Source organism: Miscanthus floridulus, chromosome 1 (assembly GCF_019320115.1).
Source record: "Miscanthus floridulus cultivar M001 chromosome 1, ASM1932011v1, whole genome shotgun sequence".
In the NCBI taxonomy this organism is placed as follows: domain Eukaryota; kingdom Viridiplantae; phylum Streptophyta; class Magnoliopsida; order Poales; family Poaceae; genus Miscanthus; species Miscanthus floridulus.
In genome coordinates this window covers 174390229-174409837 of record NC_089580.1, presented here as the reverse complement: position 1 = coordinate 174409837, position 19609 = coordinate 174390229, and the positions used below count along the sequence as shown (strand labels likewise).

The 19609-nt window shown below is 49.0% G+C and overlaps 3 protein-coding genes across 3 annotated transcripts; 1 reads left to right on the top strand and 2 right to left on the bottom strand.

The window, feature by feature from the left end:
- Positions 1–9893: 9893 nt before the first annotated feature.
- On the bottom strand, positions 9894–10987 carry LOC136548645 (uncharacterized). The gene has a single exon (XM_066540097.1). It carries the CDS (start codon positions 10621–10623, stop codon positions 10225–10227), a length of 399 nt encoding a protein of 132 aa, XP_066396194.1. The 5' UTR covers positions 10624–10987; the 3' UTR covers positions 9894–10224.
- Positions 10988–11797: 810 nt separating this feature from the next.
- Positions 11798–15120, top strand: LOC136548639 (uncharacterized). Its single transcript, XM_066540092.1, has 6 exons — positions 11798–12153; positions 12648–12743; positions 12825–12920; positions 12989–13120; positions 13191–13261; positions 14590–15120. The coding sequence occupies exons 1-6, from the start codon at positions 11938–11940 to the stop codon at positions 14876–14878; spliced, it is 900 nt and encodes a 299-aa protein (XP_066396189.1). The 5' UTR covers positions 11798–11937; the 3' UTR covers positions 14879–15120.
- Positions 15121–15244: 124 nt separating this feature from the next.
- LOC136548630 (uncharacterized) lies at positions 15245–18265 on the bottom strand. The gene is made up of 4 exons (XM_066540088.1): positions 17679–18265; positions 16113–16652; positions 15861–15989; positions 15245–15748 (listed from the first exon to the last, which is right to left on the bottom strand). Exons 1-4 carry the CDS (start codon positions 17976–17978, stop codon positions 15533–15535), a joined length of 1185 nt encoding a protein of 394 aa, XP_066396185.1. The 5' UTR covers positions 17979–18265; the 3' UTR covers positions 15245–15532.
- Positions 18266–19609: the final 1344 nt, after the last annotated feature.

Sequence of the window (19609 nt, the reverse complement as noted above, 5' to 3'; positions counted from 1 at the left end):
GGTATAAGTAAATACATTGTTGAAGTAGTTGATTAAATAATCAAGAAGAGATATACACATACTCAGTAAAATGTGATGCACTTGTTATTACTTTAATACCATGTTGTTAAGAATGCTTACAAGAATCCATTCATCAGATGAAAACGGATCGAATACGGACGGATATCACTGATATTACATTTGTTTTCATATTTCTGTCTAGATTCGGATTCAAATACGGATAGTGTCAACTATGTCGGATAGGATACGATTGGATATCGACATCATAAATATGCGATTTGAGTATTCGGATACGGATACGGTATCGGATGTTGGATATCCGAACTCGGATACGAACAGGTCTCAACCCCTCTAAACAGATTCGGTTTCGAATACGGTCAGAAAATATCCGTACCGTTTTCATCCCTAATTCACCATGCTATACTTGTCAACATGAATGCATTCGTCATATCTTATGTCATACTCATGCATCTAGGATCGACGGAGGAGATAATGTTGCTGGAGTTCAACAAAGAAGAGGAAGGGGACCAGCAGGAGATTCCTCAAGCCACAGCTCCTGAAGGAGAGGAGCAGACCCTAGAAGAGCTTTCGGAGTGCCCCGACCACCGCCCCACTTCCTTTCTGAAAGGCAAGCCTTGAAGCATTCTAAGTCTTCCAGTATTTTACAAAATATTACTCAAGTCCTTATGATTGATGCATTAGGTTATAAGAGTTGATTAGAACCACTTGATGCATATAAATTCCTTGTCCAGAAGTACTACCTTTAACCCTATACAGGTCCAGGATCGAGTATATGCTTAGCCAAGCTTAGACCGGTAGAAGTCGGGTGATTTCCTATCACCTGCGAGATATAGGTGGATATCGAAGCACGGTTGGCTATATTTGATATCATGGAAAAGAACCATGGGGTAAAAGTAAATCAAGGCTAGGCGGAGTCTATGGTAGGTTGACTCATGTGATTCCATCTATGCCGAGTAAGGACTGTACCGTTGTTGGCACTTCTGACAAGATTGAACGCATGCCTATCACTTAGCTGGCCAGATAACTCATTCCGACCGCGAAGTCGAGTAGCTCAACTCAGGTCGGGCCCCGCTCTGTAAGAGTGCGCACTCTGGATGGTAGTAAGGATATGCGGGGAGCCAGACTAAGCCCAAGGGTAGGCTAGGCCTGAACGTCCTGGCATTTGGTTGTCCCTAATTGTGCGGCGCTAGGTGAACCCACGAAATATGTACTTGAGTTGTACCTAAGGTGACCTAAGGTGACTATTGATCTGGTCTGCCTGGGTTTGTGTTAGAAATAAATTCCCAGCTGGTTGAAATCGATTCGAATCGCTATCTCTCCCGAATAGTGAGAAACTTGGCTAGCCCCAACATCGTAGTAATTGTATTATGGAATATGATGGTTCGGTTAAACATAGAATTATAATACCTGCTATGGTTACTATTGTATGCTCTTAAAATGACATACCACATGTTTGGCATAGGATAGTTGCTAATTTAGAGATGGATAGTCATAATTAACTTGATAACTGAATTATAATTGTGTAATTGAGTTAATCGCTTTTTATGCAAAATGTTGTCAAGCTACATCCACTTATATAGCCTTGCATGATCCTTGAAGTCATTTTATTTCTGGTTTATGACGGGTAAGTCTAGTTGAGTACCTTCTCGTACTCAGGGTTTTATTTCTCATTGTTGCAGATGGCACTGTGTATCATGGTTATTGCAAGAGTTGCTTCTATCCCGCTGTGGATGAGGAGTAAGCCTTGGGCAGGCTTCTTATTTAATCCTTCTACATGCTTTTGTGGATTGTGATCATATGTTGGCACTTTATCAAACTATGTTGGCAAATGCTACTTTCAAACTTATTTTGCTTTTGCTTTTATCTATCAAACTTGGTTTGTAATAACTTAGTTTCATACTCTAATGATGGAAATGTATCTATGAACTTTATGTAATATGTGACATGTATGTTGAATCATGTACGATCTTGGTTGTTGTAAATCATTTATCGAGACCCGTCGTGGTACTCGATGGACTACCGGGTTTATATGGGTTCAAGTATGATAGTACGACCGCTTGCGGGCTGCCATTGTACTTATACTCTTATAAATTAGTCGGTTCTACGACAGCGCACAGACGAGCTGGCGAGCTACCGTAGCCATGGCCATGCGGGCGCTGCTGCTGCCGGCGATAGGAGCGCCGTGGCCCTAATCTGGCCATGGGGGAGCTGCCGCTGTAGAGGTTGTCGTGGAGGGCCACCATAGCCCTAGAGGTGGCCATGGAAGGTCGCCGCACCTCCCCTGCACCTCGTGCTCGACTGCCGCCGCCGTTGTCGAAGATGTCGAGGTGACCATGGAGGGCACCCCCCAATCGGGCCATGGAAGGCACTGTTGTTGCCGGCGATAGGAGTGCCGCGGCCCCAATCTGGCCATGGAGGGCGCTGCCGCTGTAGAGGTTGCCGTGGAGGGCCGCTGTAGCCCTAGAGGCGACCATGGAAGGCCACCGCACCTCCCCTGCACCTTGTGCTCGACCGCCGCCGCCGTTGCCGAAGATGCCATGGTGACCATGGAGGGCACCGCCGCCGCCCCCAATCGGGCCATGGAGGGCGCTACCGCTGGAGAGGCTGCCGGATCCACCAGTCGAGGAAGAGGTGAGGTGCATGGCCTACGGCGGCTAGGAGCACCTCAGGCCACTCCTTCGCTGGCAAGGGAGAAGAGGGAGGTCGCGCGGCCACCAGGATGGAGGTGGACGACGCTCAGCCTTGGGGAAGCGCTGCCGCCATGGAGAGCCGCTGTTGTCGCCATGTGGATGAAGCAGCCATGGCCCACGCACGGCGCCGAAGTGGACCGCCGGAGGAGCGGCGTCGGAGGCATAGCCACCCACGACGGTGTGATACGTGACGGCGGGTGCGGGAGGCGAAGAGGGTGATGGGGACAGGAAACAGAAAAAAAGAGAAAGGGAGAGAGGAAGAAGAAAGTGGTAGGGGCAAAAATGTCATTTCACCGCTGTTCTCTCCCCTCAACCGGCTACAACCGGTCCACGGTGTCCTATGGCCTAATTTTACGAAACCAGAGTGTCTTCTAGCAAACTACTCAAAACGGGGTGTCCACCAACTAACGACCATCACTTTGGATGTCCGTCGGCCAATTGTCCCTTCTAAAAACAGTATGATCCCCACCCAGATAGTGGCACCTAGGCACCCTCCAGCTTGGGCCTCGTGTCGTTGTGCTTCGTGGGCTGCCCTAGTCCCCAGCGGCCTGCCAAACATTAGCCGCAGATTTCTGTGCAGCAGCGCTTTTTAGCTTAGGTGTGTTTGGCTGCCCATGTCACGCGACCCTTGGCCGCGCCGATGGGATAGGGGATGGACATGGACATGGACAGCGGAAGAAGTAGAACTCGTTGCACCCACCGCGCACGACGCCATGCCCACTGCCGAACGGTATAGGCCACACAGATTGCCCAGTAGCTGGACAAGCTGTCTCCTGTTCCTTTCACAGGTTTCTACTAGCTCGAACGCTCATTTTCTCCACTATTTCGAGGTACGGTTGGGAGCTCATGCCTCCTCGTATGGCCGCTTGAACGAGCTGGATGCCCAAATGATATCTGACCACACACACGTAGATTTTTTTTTAATTTTAACCCTTTTTTTAATATAATTTTAAATCTAACACTGACGGGTTTTTTTAAACTAACACTTTTGGCCGCGCCTATTGCCCTGGCACAGCTAAATGCCTATGCCGCGCCATGCATGGTGGCGCGGTAGAGGGCTGACGTGGCGTGGGCCGGCCGGGGGGACCGATGACGTGGCAGGTCCTGCCACGCCACCGACCCTGGCGCGGCACTGCCGCGCCCTGATCCATGGCGCGGCTGGACCAAATATATACCGCGTGCGAGCTCGCCCACCCGCACGCACCCCTGCCCTGCCCGCCCGCCCGAACACCGCCGCCGCTGCCGCCAGCCGCACGCGCCCCGCCGCCAGCGCCCGCGCCCGCCCGACCACGCCGCGCACGCGCCCGCCCTCGCCCGCATGGCCCGGCCTCGGCCGCTCGCCCATGTCACGCCCGGCCACTCCCGCCACACAGCGCCCTAGCCGGTCGCGCCACGAACGCCAGCGCATCAAGGCCACCCGCTCCTAAGGTACCTCCCTCTCGATTTCATATTTTTTTTATTATATAGTATAATTAGTATTTTTTTGTATCCCTACGGTACCCCCACGTGCCCTCGCAATCCTCGAGCGGCCGGCGCAGAAGCAAAAGAGTTGATTATGGTCTGCTAGTGCTAGCATTTCTAGGAGCATGTAGAGGCATCGAGGCTATTTTCATTGAGTATTAGTGTCTTTGCGATATCTGAGAACGACTATTGTTATGTGATGGAGGAAGTACCCCTTCCGTCCTAAATAAATGCACATCTCGCTTCCTGAAGTTAATTTTTTTAAAAAATTTGAACAAATTTATATAATAGCATACTAATAATTATGATACATAATATGTACTATTACATTAAGCATGGAGTATACTTTCGTAATAAACTTATTAGGAGATACAAATATTGATACCATTTTTTTTGTTTTGATCAAACTTAAACATATTTGACTACTCGAGAAACAAGATATGTATTTATTTTGAGACGGAGAGATTACTTGTAATTTTAGAACCAAAGTTTTATATGGATTGATTATGTATTTATTATCTAGTATAGTTAGGATTTTGGGTTTAGGGATTTAGGCTAGTTAGGTTAGTGAATTTGTTTGTGATTTGTTTGTGAACTTACTAATGTTAACTTGAATTTTGTTAATTTGAATACTCTAACGCTTTATTTATCAATTTGTAACAGGATGGCCCCTCCCACGCAGCATCCGTTGTACCCCATTCTTAAGGTGGAGTACGACGACCAACACCGAGCACACATCTTGAGTGACAACGACGTAGAGGTGTCATTGCCTCCTTTGAGGCCCTGCACTCACACCAGGGCGCATCAGTGGGATGAGCGTTATACGCCGTACATATGGCATGCCGGCTTCCTCAAGCTTGTCCGTGTTGTCAACCATAGTCTTCCACCCCTTGACCCAGTACTACTTACTGCAGCTGTAGATAGGTGCGAGTGTATTCTTTGTACGTAAACTTTCTTCTAACAAATTGGAGGCAATTAACAGTTGTTCTATTCTTATAACAGGTGGAGACCTGAGACCCACATGTTTCACCTACCTTGTGGCGAGATGACCTTGACGTTGCAGGACGTGAAGGCTATTTTAGGCATTCGGTTGGGGGGACTTCCAGTGACAGGGATAGTTGACAATGATCAATGGAGGGAGTTGGTGGCTCAATTTACTAGTTTTCTTCCACCGGACGACGATGCTTCCAAGGAAAATAAGTGAGTAATTCAAGCCTATTTAATACTTGCATTGCTTTACAGCTGGCATCGGGTCTTATTTTCTTTGATCAATTACAAGAAAAGTTTCGGTGTTTCGCTGTCCTGGATCACAGAGTGCTTTGAGTACTTGGACCCACAAGCTGAGGAGGCACAGATCGACAGGTTCGCTCGAGTGTGGCTCTGGCACTTTCTTGGTGCTTTCCTCTTCCCAGACGCCTTAGGCAATACCATCAGCTGGATCTTCCTTGACATACTTCATCAGCCGTGGGAGAACATATCGGGGCATAGCTGGGGCAGCATAGTCCTGGCATGGACATATTGATAGCTATGCGTTGCCTGCCATCGCACCTCAGGACATGCGAACCTTAGGGGTTGCTCCTACCTACTCCAGGTTTGGTGTTGGGAACGATTGCCCGTTGGGAGGCCCCTTAATAATGGTTTACCGGTAAGTACTTCGGTTCATTATCTTCCAGGCAGTTAGATATAATGAGATTATTTGTTGCTAATTTATTATCATGTTCAATGCAGCGATGGAACGGGCATGATACACTCCCTACAGCTCTGTATATCTGGACGGAAGCACAGTTAGTTAGAGGGAATGCGTGGTGCAAGTACAGGGAGTATACGGACGGTCTCAACGTCCTGACACAGCACCAGGTTACGCTCTCTATACTATCATAGCAGTGTCTTCTTCGATGTACACTATATCACAACCTAACACAATTATGAAATTTCAGGTGTTTTGGTGTCCTTGGGATTCTCCGGAGCTCCAGGGCTATCTGAGTCCTGTCACTAGGGACGAGTCACACGAGTATCGCTGCGACGTCCCTCTTATTTTCTTACATGTGGTCGAGATTCACTTGCCCATCCGGGTCTGCAGACAGTTTGGAAGAATGATAGGCTACCCACCACCGCTTTACTCCAATCAAGCATTACACGGGTGCATTATCGATTAATAACAATGCTACAATTCAGAGGTGTGTTTGGTACAACTAACATCGTTTTGTTGTAGGTTTGACCAAAGGAAGAGGTATAAGACCAAGGATTGGCGCATGACACACAGCTCGTACATCCATTTGTGTCAGACTAGGGTACCACATGCGGTCCTTGTGGGTCCTCCACACGATCAGCACACCTTCGACGAGTACCTGCGGTGGCTTCATAGGTCTACGAGGACACATATCAAGCCCCCATACACTGACGTGGCGATTGACGAGGACTCGGAGGAAGATGTCATCGAAGATGTGTACGACGTTACCACTAGGGAGAACACACAGCTATAGAGAGCCCCGCTTCAAAGATACGTGGTAAGATACTTGAATGGTACAATTTGTTATCCTTTTGGTATTAAGTATGTGTACTAAAACTGTCCAACCGTGTTTCTGTACCCAAGCGACACAATTGTTAAGGCTATCCAACGAAGCAACGTTCCGGCTTCACGAGTCTAGAAGGCAGGGGCCAGGCGTTCTCGCGGCTTTTGTGGAGGTAAACATAAACTAGTCCGTTTCGAAAATATTTCTTTAGTGTATATGCCTTTGGGTAATGAACTAACTTTAACGTCTATTTATGCAGAAGGTAAAGAAGAGCTGCAGGAAGCTAGCTCAGAAGTTGAGCTGCATGGACACTCCTTATGAGGAACCGCCACTCCCCGCGTGGTCGGGTGACACGTCTTCAGCCTCTTTGAGGACACCAGCCGGCTCTTCTCAGCCGATGACGCAGGGTGCCACTTCCGCGGTGCGTACACCACCACATCATAGCGCTGGGAAGGACCCTGCAACCGAGGACGAGGAGGAGGAGGACGACGACGACGACGAACCCCTTGGCTTCCGCGGATAGCACGACCAGTGGGACGAATGGCCGCAGCACGAGATCGGCATGTCTCAGCTAGGTGGTGCCCCGCTTGGTACCCAAGGAGCCTCACAGGTACTATCAAAGATAATTTATTTAAATACGTAGGCTCCATGAACTAACGATCATAAAGAATTATAAGTAATCGTGCGTATCATATACCTGCAGGGTACGAGCCGTACGCACCGTCGACGCGACCATACCGACGTTGGCTACACTCCCAATGTGTTGCCAACAAATCCGAAGAGACAAAGGCGTCCGAAGGATCCTTACACTCCTGGGTCTTAGTTTGTTAGGTCAAACGAATATTGTCATCCGAAACTTATGGGGTTATTTGGTTATGTTATCTCAAACTTATGTCAAAACAATGAATATGTTATGTGGCAGCCTGTTAATTTGCTTCTTATTCGTTTTTTGAGTCGCGGCAGCATTGCCAGCGAGATTAAGTACCCTGCGTTCGGGAACCGACAGTCCCGGCGTATCTGGACGCCGGTGGCAATTTTTCGTAATTGATTAGTTAAAATGGTGCATAACCGTATTACGAAAGACGAAAAACTAATCATTGGCTTATCAAATTCTCTATTCGGCCGTGAAAAAACTCAACAAAATACGGGCGCGACGCGTTTCGATTCTACCATCCAGGTAGCCCGGGCCGACGGCAGGCGCAACAGCCAGGTGGTATGGTTGCTCGTGCGGTTTATTTGGTCCAGAGGCACTGCCGCGCCAGGGTCGGTGGCGCGGCAGTGATGCACCAGGGTCGGTGGCGCGGCAGGACCTGCCACGTCATCGGTCCCCCAGGCCGGCCCACGCCACGTCAGCCCTCTACCGCGCCACCATGCATGACGTGGCACAGATATTTGGCCACGCCAGGACAATAGACACGGCCAAAAGTGTTAGTTTTAAAAAAAATCCGTCAGTGTTAGATTTAAAATTATATTAAAAAAAGGGTTAAAAAAAATCCACACGTACGCCCCGACCGATGAGCGATGAAAGGGCAGAACAAGTTGGTGTAAGCTGGCAAGCTGCAACTGCGAGCCACGCCTAGCTTCTTTTCCACTTTTGTTTAGCGGAAGTAATTAAATCAGTGTCGGCAGCAAATGGACGAATCCTTACAGCTAGCTAGCTAGATACTGGAGCGTAAACTTCGCACAAGGCGCACGCGGCTTCAGCGAAAGGCTGAAAGGCAATAAGGCATCCATAGGACCAGCACAGAGAGATAAAAAAGAAAACCCGGCACCCGCCGGTAGGCTTTGCACCTCCGCCCTCCGGTGCGGACTTGCGTAACACCAACCGCGCGCACCAGCGGGCGATGCGCTCCGCTCGGACCTTCCCGAATTAAGGCCTGCTCCGATGATTGGTGCCGCCGCGCGCGGACCATCGCCGTTGATTGCTGTGGTCCTCTGAATCATTGCAACGGAACTTAACGTTCATTAAGCAGGGTGCAGACTGCAGATCGCTCGAACAGCTAGGTGATGGATGTTGTTAGGTTTGTGCCTTCCGCTCTGCAGCAGTGCACTGCCGATGGATGTGCCGTGCCGGCGACACCGCACAAAACCGCGTCGCCGACGCACCGCCCGACAGACGGGACGGAAGGACGGGGCGGTAGCGGTGATGCGTTGTTGCTTGGCGAGCCACACGCCCACACAGGATGACGAGGAGGTGGCCGTGACAGGAGAGGAGACGTGAATTGATCGATGGGCTGCCTCCGAGGGCGACGGGTGACCGCGGAAAACGAATTCCTTTCGGAGGGTGAAACTGGCTGGAGGTTTTCCAATTTTCCAGTCCAGGAATATAAAGCTACTCCTCGTACACCACAGGCACAGCCGGTCCACTGGTCGATCGAGGGGCTGCCAACGTTGCAAATCCCCTAGAAGCTGCTGCAGCTTTTCTCTCTGCCGAATGAAAAATTAAATTGGATTTGGAGCACAAAAGGCTCCCTCTCGACGGGCGACGGCCCAACCACCACCACTCCTTGTCTTCCTCCGTGTGTTCGTCGAAGTGCTGTCCGCTTCTCCAACACGAGTGCTGGCCGGACAACAGGACAAGCATGGGCTGAGAATGGAGACGCGCAACTCTCAGCGGTGTGAACTCTGAAGTCTGAATCATCCAAGTATCGCCAAACGGAAAGATAGAGTAGGAGGCGAGTGGCATGATTGCCGGCGCCGAACGCAGTGCCCGCTCTTATCACATCTACGTACACCTTTTTTTTTTCCTGTGCATATCATATACATGCCCGTCAATTAGTCCTATACATATATGACCTGATCGAGTGGCGCCGCTGTACTTGCACTTGCACGTTTGAAGTATATTATCTACCACGAACCAGGCCAACTGTTGTTTCCATGTTGACGATGAGCGCTGCTGGCCAAGTAAAGAATCTCACACACCCGGCCACAGCCCTGTTCGGCTGGAGCGGCTGGCTGGCTGGTGTTGGCCAGCCCTCTCACGCTTTCACATAAACAATGTTTTCAGTTAGAAACAGTATTTTTCTCTCACATAAACCAGCCAGCAGTACTTTCTCACGAACCAGCAACGAACAAGCCAACAGTTCCTTAGTGTCCACGTATAGTACACGCACGAATATAGTTTGGTGGAAAGAGAGAACAAAGTGTGAGATGGTTCCAGTCAATTCAAGACAGGGAAACCAAAGCAAAGGAACCTTGAAAAAGGATACATCCAGAACAGAAACCAAGATAGGAATCACGATTGTAGCAAAACCAAAACCAAAACCAGTCTTACAGGCAGCTAACTGATGAGTATATCACCCTCAAACTCTATATCCTGCAGCTAACAGCCAGCTGCAGCATCCCCTAATAATAACATAAATGTATATGTACATCGAATTATCGATCGATCAGCAACCAACCAGTACAATTAAGCGCATACATGCGCGTGTGGAATTGAAACCAACCAAGCGCGCAAGAAAAGGCTGATCGAGCACACTGCATGCATGTACAGAGAATCACGTATGAGATTGAGATGGAAGCAGGATTCGTCGATTCGTTCATGGCCTCCACATGTCCTGGATGGTGGAGTGGAAGCTGGCGAGCACGAGGAGGAGCAGGACGACCATGGCCACGCCCCAGGGTGAGCTGCCCTCGGCGGGGGGCCGCTCGTAGCCCTTCCAGCGGCTCTCCCTGGGGTAGAAGCCGAAGTAGCCCTCGAAGGAGTCGACGGAGGAGATCCAGCGGATGAGGAGGACGAGCGCGATGGGCACGGCCAGCAGCGCCCAGCTCAGCTGCTGCGACGCCTCCTCGATGAAGTCCTCGTAGGTGAAGAACCAGGAGACGCCCAGCAGGAGCGTCACCATGAGCAGGATCAGGATCACCGGGTACGGCAGCGGCGACAGCGTGAACGCCTCCACGATCGACGACTCCGCGCGCCGGTCGCCGTAGTACGACATGGCTGATTGCCTTGGCTGCCTGCTGCGCCGGTTGGTTGCTCTGGTTCTCCTGCTTGTTTCGGGGAGCGTTGGGCGAAGGCAGGGGAAAGCGAGCCGAGGGGGAGGCGGACGTGGGGGCGAACCGACGATAGTGATATAGGCGCGTGTAACCAACCACGATCGTATCGTGTCGTGTGCGCGGAGATGGATAGGTGCGTGTAACGACCCAAAGCACAGGCTCTTCCTGCTGACGTGTGGAGATCGCACGCAGGGACCGTGGAAGCAGAGGATCGGACGCCGAGGCCTGCTGCTGATTTGACACCTGACAGTCGGAAAGGGCGCTCACACAGATACAAATACTCCTCGTGTAGCAGCAGTATGATCGAGTAGGATTTGCACAAATATACACAAATAAATATAAGCAGATCATATCATTAGCATGTTCACGTGTTCCAATACGATCGTGGATTATAAGCTAGAATAGTATTTTTCTCTCCCATCAAATCAGTCAGCAGTGAATAATCCACGACCATTTACGATGAAACGAACATGCTTATTACTTTTTATAGGAGAAGAAGGTACGGATCATCTGAGGGGTCGGTGCGCCACGTCTGGTGCGGACCGGCAGCGCGGTCCTCTACTTTTCCCTTCTTTCCGGGGGAGAGCAAAATCCGTGTCGTTGCTTGGAGTAGCGGAGGATTTCGTGCGATTGCAGGCTGATGATATGCTTCCTTGACGTGACTCCCCGGTGGTAATTGCCTAATTGGAGTGGAGCGTAATTCTCTGGATTCCTGATCGGTTTTGGATTTGGATGCCCTATGCTCCGGCAGTTTCCATGTATGAACTGAAGTGATCCACACATATCAATGTGGACGTCTGTGGTCCCTAGAGCTAGAGGTATTACTAGTACAAATCGTTCTGTCTGATTCGTGATGGACCTTTCGTGTCTAGTCAAGCCTCAACAAAAGACGCTTTCCAATATCTGGATCTGGATCACAAAAATCGTCACCAGGATTATAGCGAAACTGAAGCGCCGGATCCTCTGCAGTTGTAGTTGCGTACGGTACCAAATTTGCCTGTAGTCGAAACAGGCAATTTGACTGACAGTTGCTCCCCTGGATCGTGTGCGAGAAATCTGGTTCGAGAGCCCGTGATGCACTGACCTTACCCACCTTTATGGATCGGAAGGGCCCATTAAGGTCGCGGCCAGTTCGCAGCAAATTCCTGACGGACTCGCGGGCCGTGGCGGTGCCTCAGTATTTTCCTCCCCGCGGTAGGCAATAAGCAGCGGCAGCAGGAGAAAAACGAAGTGAACCCTCGCCGCGCGAGTTAGCGATGGCCGGAGAGGCCGCCGCCGCCGCCGCTAGTCCCGCAGCCGTAAGGAAGCCCCCGAAGGAGGAGGTGGAGGAAGATGATGACGAATTGGACAACGTCCCGCTGGCAATTTCTAGGGCTAAGAAATCGGGTAATGCGAGCGCCTCCAAGGTCAAGAAGGAGGAGGAGGACGACGAGGAAGACAACCTGCCGATTTCGCGTTCCCGGGCAAAGAAGGTTTGTTTGCCTCTACCCCAGATCTCTGTTTTCTGGCCTGTGGCGTGGCGGGCGTCGTGGTGCGAGCGACGCTAGGTCCTGAGAGATTTCTTTGGATAATATTTTTGCTAGGTTACCGTTTTTTTTGTTTGGACGCAATGCTAGGTTACCTTCAGTTAGCTCATTTTATCAACTTTATTTGTGGATTTGTAAACGCAGAGGCGAAGCTTTGCCATCGCCCGTCGGTCGGATATGCCCCGGCCTCCAGGCCAATGTTGGGATAACCTGGAACTTATCTGTGTCTCAGGGAATTTTATCGGAATTTTTGGGATTTAGTTCAAAAATTGAGGGTTGTTAACTTTGAACTTCGATTTAGTTTTGTTATTCACTATTTTCGTCTTCACTAAATGTTATTGCCCTAAAATGAGCACATGACATGACGTAGCCTTAGATTACTGAACGGTGGTACTCTTTCTTGTGTCTTCTAAAGAAGCTAACATTGTCCTGTTTTGTAGGGAAACGAGAAGCAGAAAGGCACCACGAATAGCAATATGAAGGCTTCGAAAGTTAAGAAAGAAGAAGCTGATTCTGATGATGATGGTGATTTTACGGTTGCAATTTTCACGCCCTATTGTTCTCAGCTATATTTCTCTAGCTTCTTGTTTTGAGGTTAACAATTATGCACCTTTCAGCCAATATCACAGAAGAAAAGTGCAGGTGCTGCTGGAAGTAATGCCAAGACATCCAAGGTTAAGAAATTTAAAGATGAAGATTTGGAAGATCTCAAGGTATGCAATCTACTTGGGCTGATATTCTGTTGTTGTAAATTTACTTATTGTCTTGTGGCTTGGTGAAGGAGGTTAAGAAAAGGAAGAAACGAGTGGGTGTCAAAGAAGAGGCAAACATGGCCATTGTAAAGGCAGAGAAGGTGAAGAAAGAGAGGAAAGTGTATGAATTGCCAGGGCAGAAGCATGATCCTCCTGCAGAAGTATGACCATTCTAACCTTCTCCAATCTGATATGCATCTGCAAAACAAACTAATTTTCTTTTTGCTGCAGAGGGATGCATTGAGGATATTCTACGAATCACTCTACGAGCAGGTCCCCACCAGTGACATGGCTGCTACCTGGTGAGATACTAAATGTTTATAAGCTTGTAAAGATTTGTGTTACAAGCCAACTAGATGTAGCTGTAGTGTGGCCCATATCGTGTTGGATCAGTACAGACCAATCTGGTGCCTGAGAACCAATGGTATAAAATATGTCTTATGTTTGATAAATCATTGCCAAAGCTTGCATAACTTTTGGAGATCTATTCGTCTTCACAAAGTGTTTGTCAAGCAGTCAGGCCACACCTTTGGCAAGATAATCACAGTGGTGACACGCATCATTATGGCAACAACGCTCACATTCTGTAACTGTGTAAACAACAGTACAAACAAGAATTTTTCTAGGATTTTGTAACTCGTTATTACAGTCTGTGTTAATAATATAATGTAGCAGGAAACATAGTATTCTGCACATCCTGTTTGGTTGATGCCTAAGGGTACCACAAGTCCACAACTATAGCTTAGGTAACTAAGGCAACATTTTCTGGCTAGAAAAAAAGAGTCTGACGTGTGGGACAGGGTGCTTAGAAAGTGTGGTGCGCCATGTGCGTCTGAGCCATACAACTGCCTAAGACACTATGGCATGATTAAGCTGTAGCGTAGCAAACTTAGGCATGTATTTGCGGAGCTCTAATTTTGAACATGTAAACCTGCACGCAAAGGCCAATCTGATTGTGATTCTCACGAAATGGGTCCTTTGTTGTATAATAAAGAAATGAATCATGCCTTTTTGTGCTTCCATGATGTTGTGAATTAATATTTAGCATTATGTTTGGTTGATGTTAGATTAGTTGAAAGGTATCTTGTGAAGTAATATCTTGTGGAAAGATAAACTAAGGTTAGCTGAAATAACTCCTTTTATTTTAAACCATGCCATTCTGATATGAATTCCTTAAAAAACATGCATAATGCCAAATATTAAGCCTTTTTACTTGGTTTAAATTTAAATATTAAAGAGTTAGCCTCTAGCATTGGTTACTTTCTGTTATGAAAAAGAATCCTTTGGCAACTCTTTTTTTTATATATATTTTGGTAGTTGCTGTGTCTTGGTTTCAGCTAGTTCCCAGCAAATTCATCACTGGGCTAGATCATTCTCTTGCCATAGAATATACTAACTTTCCATCTTACTGAGTGCACCTACAACATTCCGGAAGGTATCATTAACTGGTCAAATGATCAAATGTCCGCTGACACAGCTCCCAGACCTGAATGCATATTTATGAACCGAATTGGTTTTTCTGCAGTCTGTGTTAATATATTTATCCTTCAGTGTCAGGAGTTCAAGGATATGCGTGAATGTTCTTATTAAAGCAAACTAATATATTCAATTACTCTTTGGATGCGCATAGGTTGATGGAATGGGGTTTGCTCCCGTTGGATGTGGCTACAAAAGTTTTTGAGAAGAAACAAGGCCAAAAGCTTAAGTCACCAGTCAAAACACCTGTGGCAAAGAGAAAGCCTTCTTCTCCAACTCCAACCAAGGCACTGCCATCATCTGCAAAGAAGTCAGCTGGGGCTGCAAAGAGTGCTGGAAAACTGACGTCTCAAAAGAAGAGAAAGGCAAGTGATGACACAGATGACGATGATGACGACGATTTCATGGCTCCCAAGACAAAGACCAAGAGGCACAAGGCCTAGTTAGGTCTTAGCAATCTTATTCCTAGTAATGAGACGTGTTCTTCAGACAATTTCTAGATAAGGATAACCTTCGGAGGCGATGAGATGGTTGTTCCTTCCATTGGATTGCTCCTTTGGAGCAGAACTTTTTCTGTGAAGTGGCGTGTTGTATCAAGAAGTACCACTTGTTGAACTCAAGCGTGTCGATTGCTTTTCAGATCCAGAATGAAGGGAAGTTTCTGCAAACTGTCACTTTGTTACCATTTGACTAGTAGAGTGTAACATTTGATTGACTGTATTTGCATAGAGTAACATATTTCTTCGAGCTCCACATAGGCGCATCCCCAACCAAAACAAAATTTAGAATAGCTATTAGGTTGCCATTGATGATATGTAATTATGTATGGCTTGAACGCCTTATTCCAAATTTATATGTCAATCGGGTTAACAAACCAGATGGCCTGCATCTTCGCATCTTGACATCTTGTCATGATGCAAACTTGCAACAAGCTAGCATAGCATGCTGCGGCAGGGCAGTGCCTGTGATCAAACAAAAAGCAATAACACAGGCACTGCTCAAATACTATACTGACCCTAGCTATTAACCCTGGTCTGTTCCGTTTTCCTGTATGTTTTCGTCGTACTACGTTTCACTTCAATTCGCCATCGATGATGTCAAGTTGTCAACGGCGGCGATGAAAACAGGGTGGATGAGCCGGACAAAGGCTCGTGCACGACGATGTCGGTAGAGATGAACACGGGGTTGTCGTTCAGCCTCAGCATGATGGCCCTAAGGATATCTGTGAGCGACTTCTTGAACTCTGCTTCATCTGCTGCCTTTCCTTCTTCGACGCCCACTGTTTTGATTGACTCTTCCACGACAGCATCCACCTGACAGATGGTTAGAAACATCAAAATCTACGTCCCGATTGAGCATATATCATCATTGTTAGTTCCAGAGGAGAGGGGTTAGAGGATGCTGTGTGCCATTTGGAGATGGTACCTCTTTAACAGCACCATAGTATGGCAGGCTTGCAGCATCGGCCATCTTATCAAGCGCCGCTATGAGGTACTCCTTGGACGCCTTGCTCTTATGTTCTGCTGGTAAACCTTTCCAAACAGAATCCAATAGCTGGTGCACAGAACAAGATTAATTTAACACACATCAGCATTGGCACTCCCCAACAGCAACTAAACGGTCTGAAAATCACAACTTTGAGTTCGAGAAAAAGAAAAACACTTTGGTTTGGTGTACCTTGTCCAACTCGAATTTGTTGGCCAGCAGTCTCTTGACGCCGCTCCCGTCATAGTGGCTCTCGGTGTGCGCGACGATCACAGGCTGCTCCTGGAGTCGATCAGCGATGGCGCCCAGCAGCTTCTTCAGTTGCTGGAACAAGTCGTCTCGGGAGGCCGGCTGCTGCTCAAGCTGATCGGCAGGAAGAAGCTGCTGCAATGCCGGCTCTACGATGTTCTCCGCGACCCAGGTGTCTGAAGCCGGTGGCACTCCGTGGTCGACGGTCAGCTTCTGGAGAGCGGCCAACACGCACTGACGCAGGGACGACGCGTCTTCTGAATCAGAACCGAAACCGACCTGCGAGAAAATGGCAGCAGCTGTGGGTTCGTATATGCTGCCGGCGACGAAGTCCCTGAGGTCCTCGCCGTCCATGCGCAGTATCACGAGGGGGTCCCTCTTGAGCCCGTCCGCCATGCCGAGGAGTATGTCTGACAGCGCCTCCTGGAACTCGGCCTTGCTCACCTCACCCTGGGATGTCCCATGAGTCAGCTCGCTCACCACCTGCACGCCACGCCAGTAGGGTTGTGAAACAAGGTAAGTGGAAGCCTGCAATCAATCTGAGATTTCTGCCATTGCCTTCGAAATCTGCCATCTGTTCTGTTGATCAGGAATTCATGATTAACGTTCCTTTGTTTGACAATTCAATTATTGTTGAAGCATTGACACTCCAAGCATGTACATGTAATGCAGTACAGTGTACGGCAGTGGTCGAGAGACTAGTATCACCATCTGATACTGACAGAACGCGCGCGCCAAAGTCGCTGCCATGTCATAAATATACATGCTTTTCAATAATCCATCTTTTTCAGCTTGTTTTTTCAGCTGGAACGGTGTTTTTCTCTCACAACAAATCAGCCGAAACAATATTTCGACTTATTTTTTCAACGAAGCGAACGGGGCCAATAATGCATACTACAACTTTTCAATAATAATAGCACTGACAATTCGACCTGTCGTAATTTAGTGACCAAATCCGCAAGGACTCGATTTCATTGGGACAAGTGGCAACTGGCATCCTATAGATCAGTTGAGTACTCAATCCTCAGTCAAGGATGCAAGTATGTAGAATAAATGGAAGTAAAGTTTTTTCTTGGCAGAGCTTCAGCTCCAAAAAGTTAGTCAATTTCATCAAGGATGTTTGAGCGAGTTATTTTGTTTCTATTATTTTGATTACAACTGGATATTGAAGCACTATGTTTTAGCTTAGACAAACTACAAATTTGACATGGAACGGAGGACCAGAGCCCTTCAAACATGGGCCACGCTGTCGGAAAAAATCACATGCCTTTGAGGCATTCGTTGATCCCGAACTAAAGCAGCATGTATAAACCTCCAAGAAACCAAGAAATGAAGAAAGGGCCATATATAACCACATATGCTTCGAACCGCCAGTGATCATCTCACTTCAGCAGCTACCATAGTAGCTTTGTCTTGGAAGTATAGTACGTAGGAGTAGCAACTAACAACACACGATAAGCAAAACCAGCAAGCGGCAAGCATAATTCCGGTGAACACACAGATGCATACCTCTGAGTAGATATGGTCGGTGTTGGGCGACGCCCCCTCCGCGGGCAGCCCGAGCGCGGCGCCGATGTCTTCCACGGCGGGGCGCAGCTCGCTCACGGAGAGCATGCCGTGACCGTCGGCGTCGAGCTGGCGGAACTTGCTGTCCACGAGCATCCCGAACGCCTCCCGGTCCTCCATCAGCTCCCGGATCTCCGATCCGTCCACCACCTTCTCACGGTCACGGGGGCGGCCGCCGCCCTGCCCCTCCCCCTCCCGCGCCTTCTTCCGCCACCGCCCGAACCAGCTATTACTCCTCTCCATAGCGCCCACGACCCCCTCGCCCTTTATATATAACAACACGACTAGTACTAGCCCCGGCGTGTATGGAAAGTTGCACCGGTGGCGTGGCGGTGAGTGAGCTCAGCCGGTGGACGTGCCTCTCGTGACGACGCCTCTGCCCGCCTTCTCTCCCCTTTCCCACTAAGCTTAGCTGTAGCAGCACTGCAGCAGCAGGAGGGTCGAGCTCGCTCGCTGGCTCGTGTCGTGCGCGCGGCCGGTCGCTTTGCGTCTTGGCGTTTGATTTGTTTGTCCCCGCGTGGAGACTAAAAGGCAGGAGAAGAAGACGAGCCGGCCGGGCAAAAGGTTAGCTGGGGCGGGGGGTGTCGGCGGCTGGATAACGCGCGGGGAGAGGGACACGTACGTGTGGGACGGCGCCCACCACTTGGTCGCCCGCCCACATGTTCCGCGCTGCTGCTGCTGTTGTCGACGGACGCGACGGCCACTCGAGCCTGCCCGGCCCGCCCGCACGACCGCAGGCGGTCTCTCGCTCTGTCCGCGTCGTTCGCGCGACGGATCGATCGCGCGGTGACCGTGACGGCGGCGACGACGACGACGCGTCGACCATGGAAGGAAAGCGGGGTGTCCGCGAGATCCCGTTGCCCGTCACGCTACTTGGCCCGCGTATGTACATGATCGAAAGCAGGTAGCGTTGGTATGTGTTGTGGCGTTTGCGTCTCCGGCGGGAGAAGGCATATGTCATGGTCGCCGCGCGGGCGCGCCGTGATGATTGGCAGCTGGGAGGATGCCGGCCGGAAAGCGACGGCAGGGTGGTGGCCGGCCCGGCCTGGCCTTGTCGTCCTGGCACGCCTGCCACTCCAGCTGCGGCGATTGAAGCTTTCTTGGATGCGATGATCAAAGGGACAGGCTAGGCTAACCAGGAATAAAATGGACATGTCTTCTTTTGACAAAACGAGATGATGCATCTTTAATTCTGCGTCTACCTCTTCCTCGCAAAATAAACAAAAAGGTTGAAATGCACTCTCTTTTTTTTTAGAATGGGTTGAAATGCACTCTAATCTTTACTACTACTAATCAAATGTACACAGCAACAGCTGAGAATTTGTGTGAACATGATGGTTGGGTTGGGACACTGGTGTATCGGTATCAGATTATGGATGATACTTAATAAGGGAAATACCACCTACCACGGCACTAGCCCCATCAGCACCCCTTGATCATCAGGTCCTAAGTTATTCTGTTCCTGACAAATATTTCCACAGGTGATCGATGTATGTATATTCTAAACTAGTGGGACGTGTCGGCAGTATGGAGTGTACACATGGAGCATCCCAATGCCGCTTGTTAGGCTTACAAAAATACAAACGGCTTGACCTGATTGAGGCGAGCTCGTTTGTCTCTGCCTCATATATATACGTCGCTTGCTCCAGAAGCATCCCAAGTGTATTTGGTGTCACAAACTTTTTTGTCCTTTCATTTCATTCATGTGTGGTGCCTAGGAGCACTGCTGGGCCACACCAGCACAAAAGGCACGAAAGAAACACTGTGGTGCTACACCGGTTTTCAGGCTTTCAGGCATTCGTCCTCTCCATGTGCGCAATCAGCTATGCTGCTTAGCAGGAAAGCGCAGGGGAAAAACAGAGGAAATATCCTAA

Excerpts from the sequence above, each read along its gene's own strand:
- LOC136548645 (XM_066540097.1), bottom strand. The coding sequence starts at position 10,623 with ATGTCGTACTACGGCGACCGGCGCGCGGAGTCGTCGATCGTGGAGGCG.
- LOC136548630 (XM_066540088.1), bottom strand. The coding sequence starts at position 17,978 with ATGGAGAGGAGTAATAGCTGGTTCGGGCGGTGGCGGAAGAAGGCGCGG. Across the intron at positions 15,990-16,112 it reads ACAAATTCGAGTTGGACAAG|CTATTGGATTCTGTTTGGAA; the intron begins GTACACCAAACC and ends TCTGTGCACCAG. Across the intron at positions 15,749-15,860 it reads ACTATGGTGCTGTTAAAGAG|GTGGATGCTGTCGTGGAAGA; the intron begins GTACCATCTCCA and ends ACCATCTGTCAG.
- LOC136548639 (XM_066540092.1), top strand. The coding sequence starts at position 11,938 with ATGGCCGGAGAGGCCGCCGCCGCCGCCGCTAGTCCCGCAGCCGTAAGG. Across the intron at positions 12,154-12,647 it reads CGCGTTCCCGGGCAAAGAAG|GGAAACGAGAAGCAGAAAGG; the intron begins GTTTGTTTGCCT and ends CCTGTTTTGTAG. Across the intron at positions 13,121-13,190 it reads AGCATGATCCTCCTGCAGAA|AGGGATGCATTGAGGATATT; the intron begins GTATGACCATTC and ends TTTTTGCTGCAG.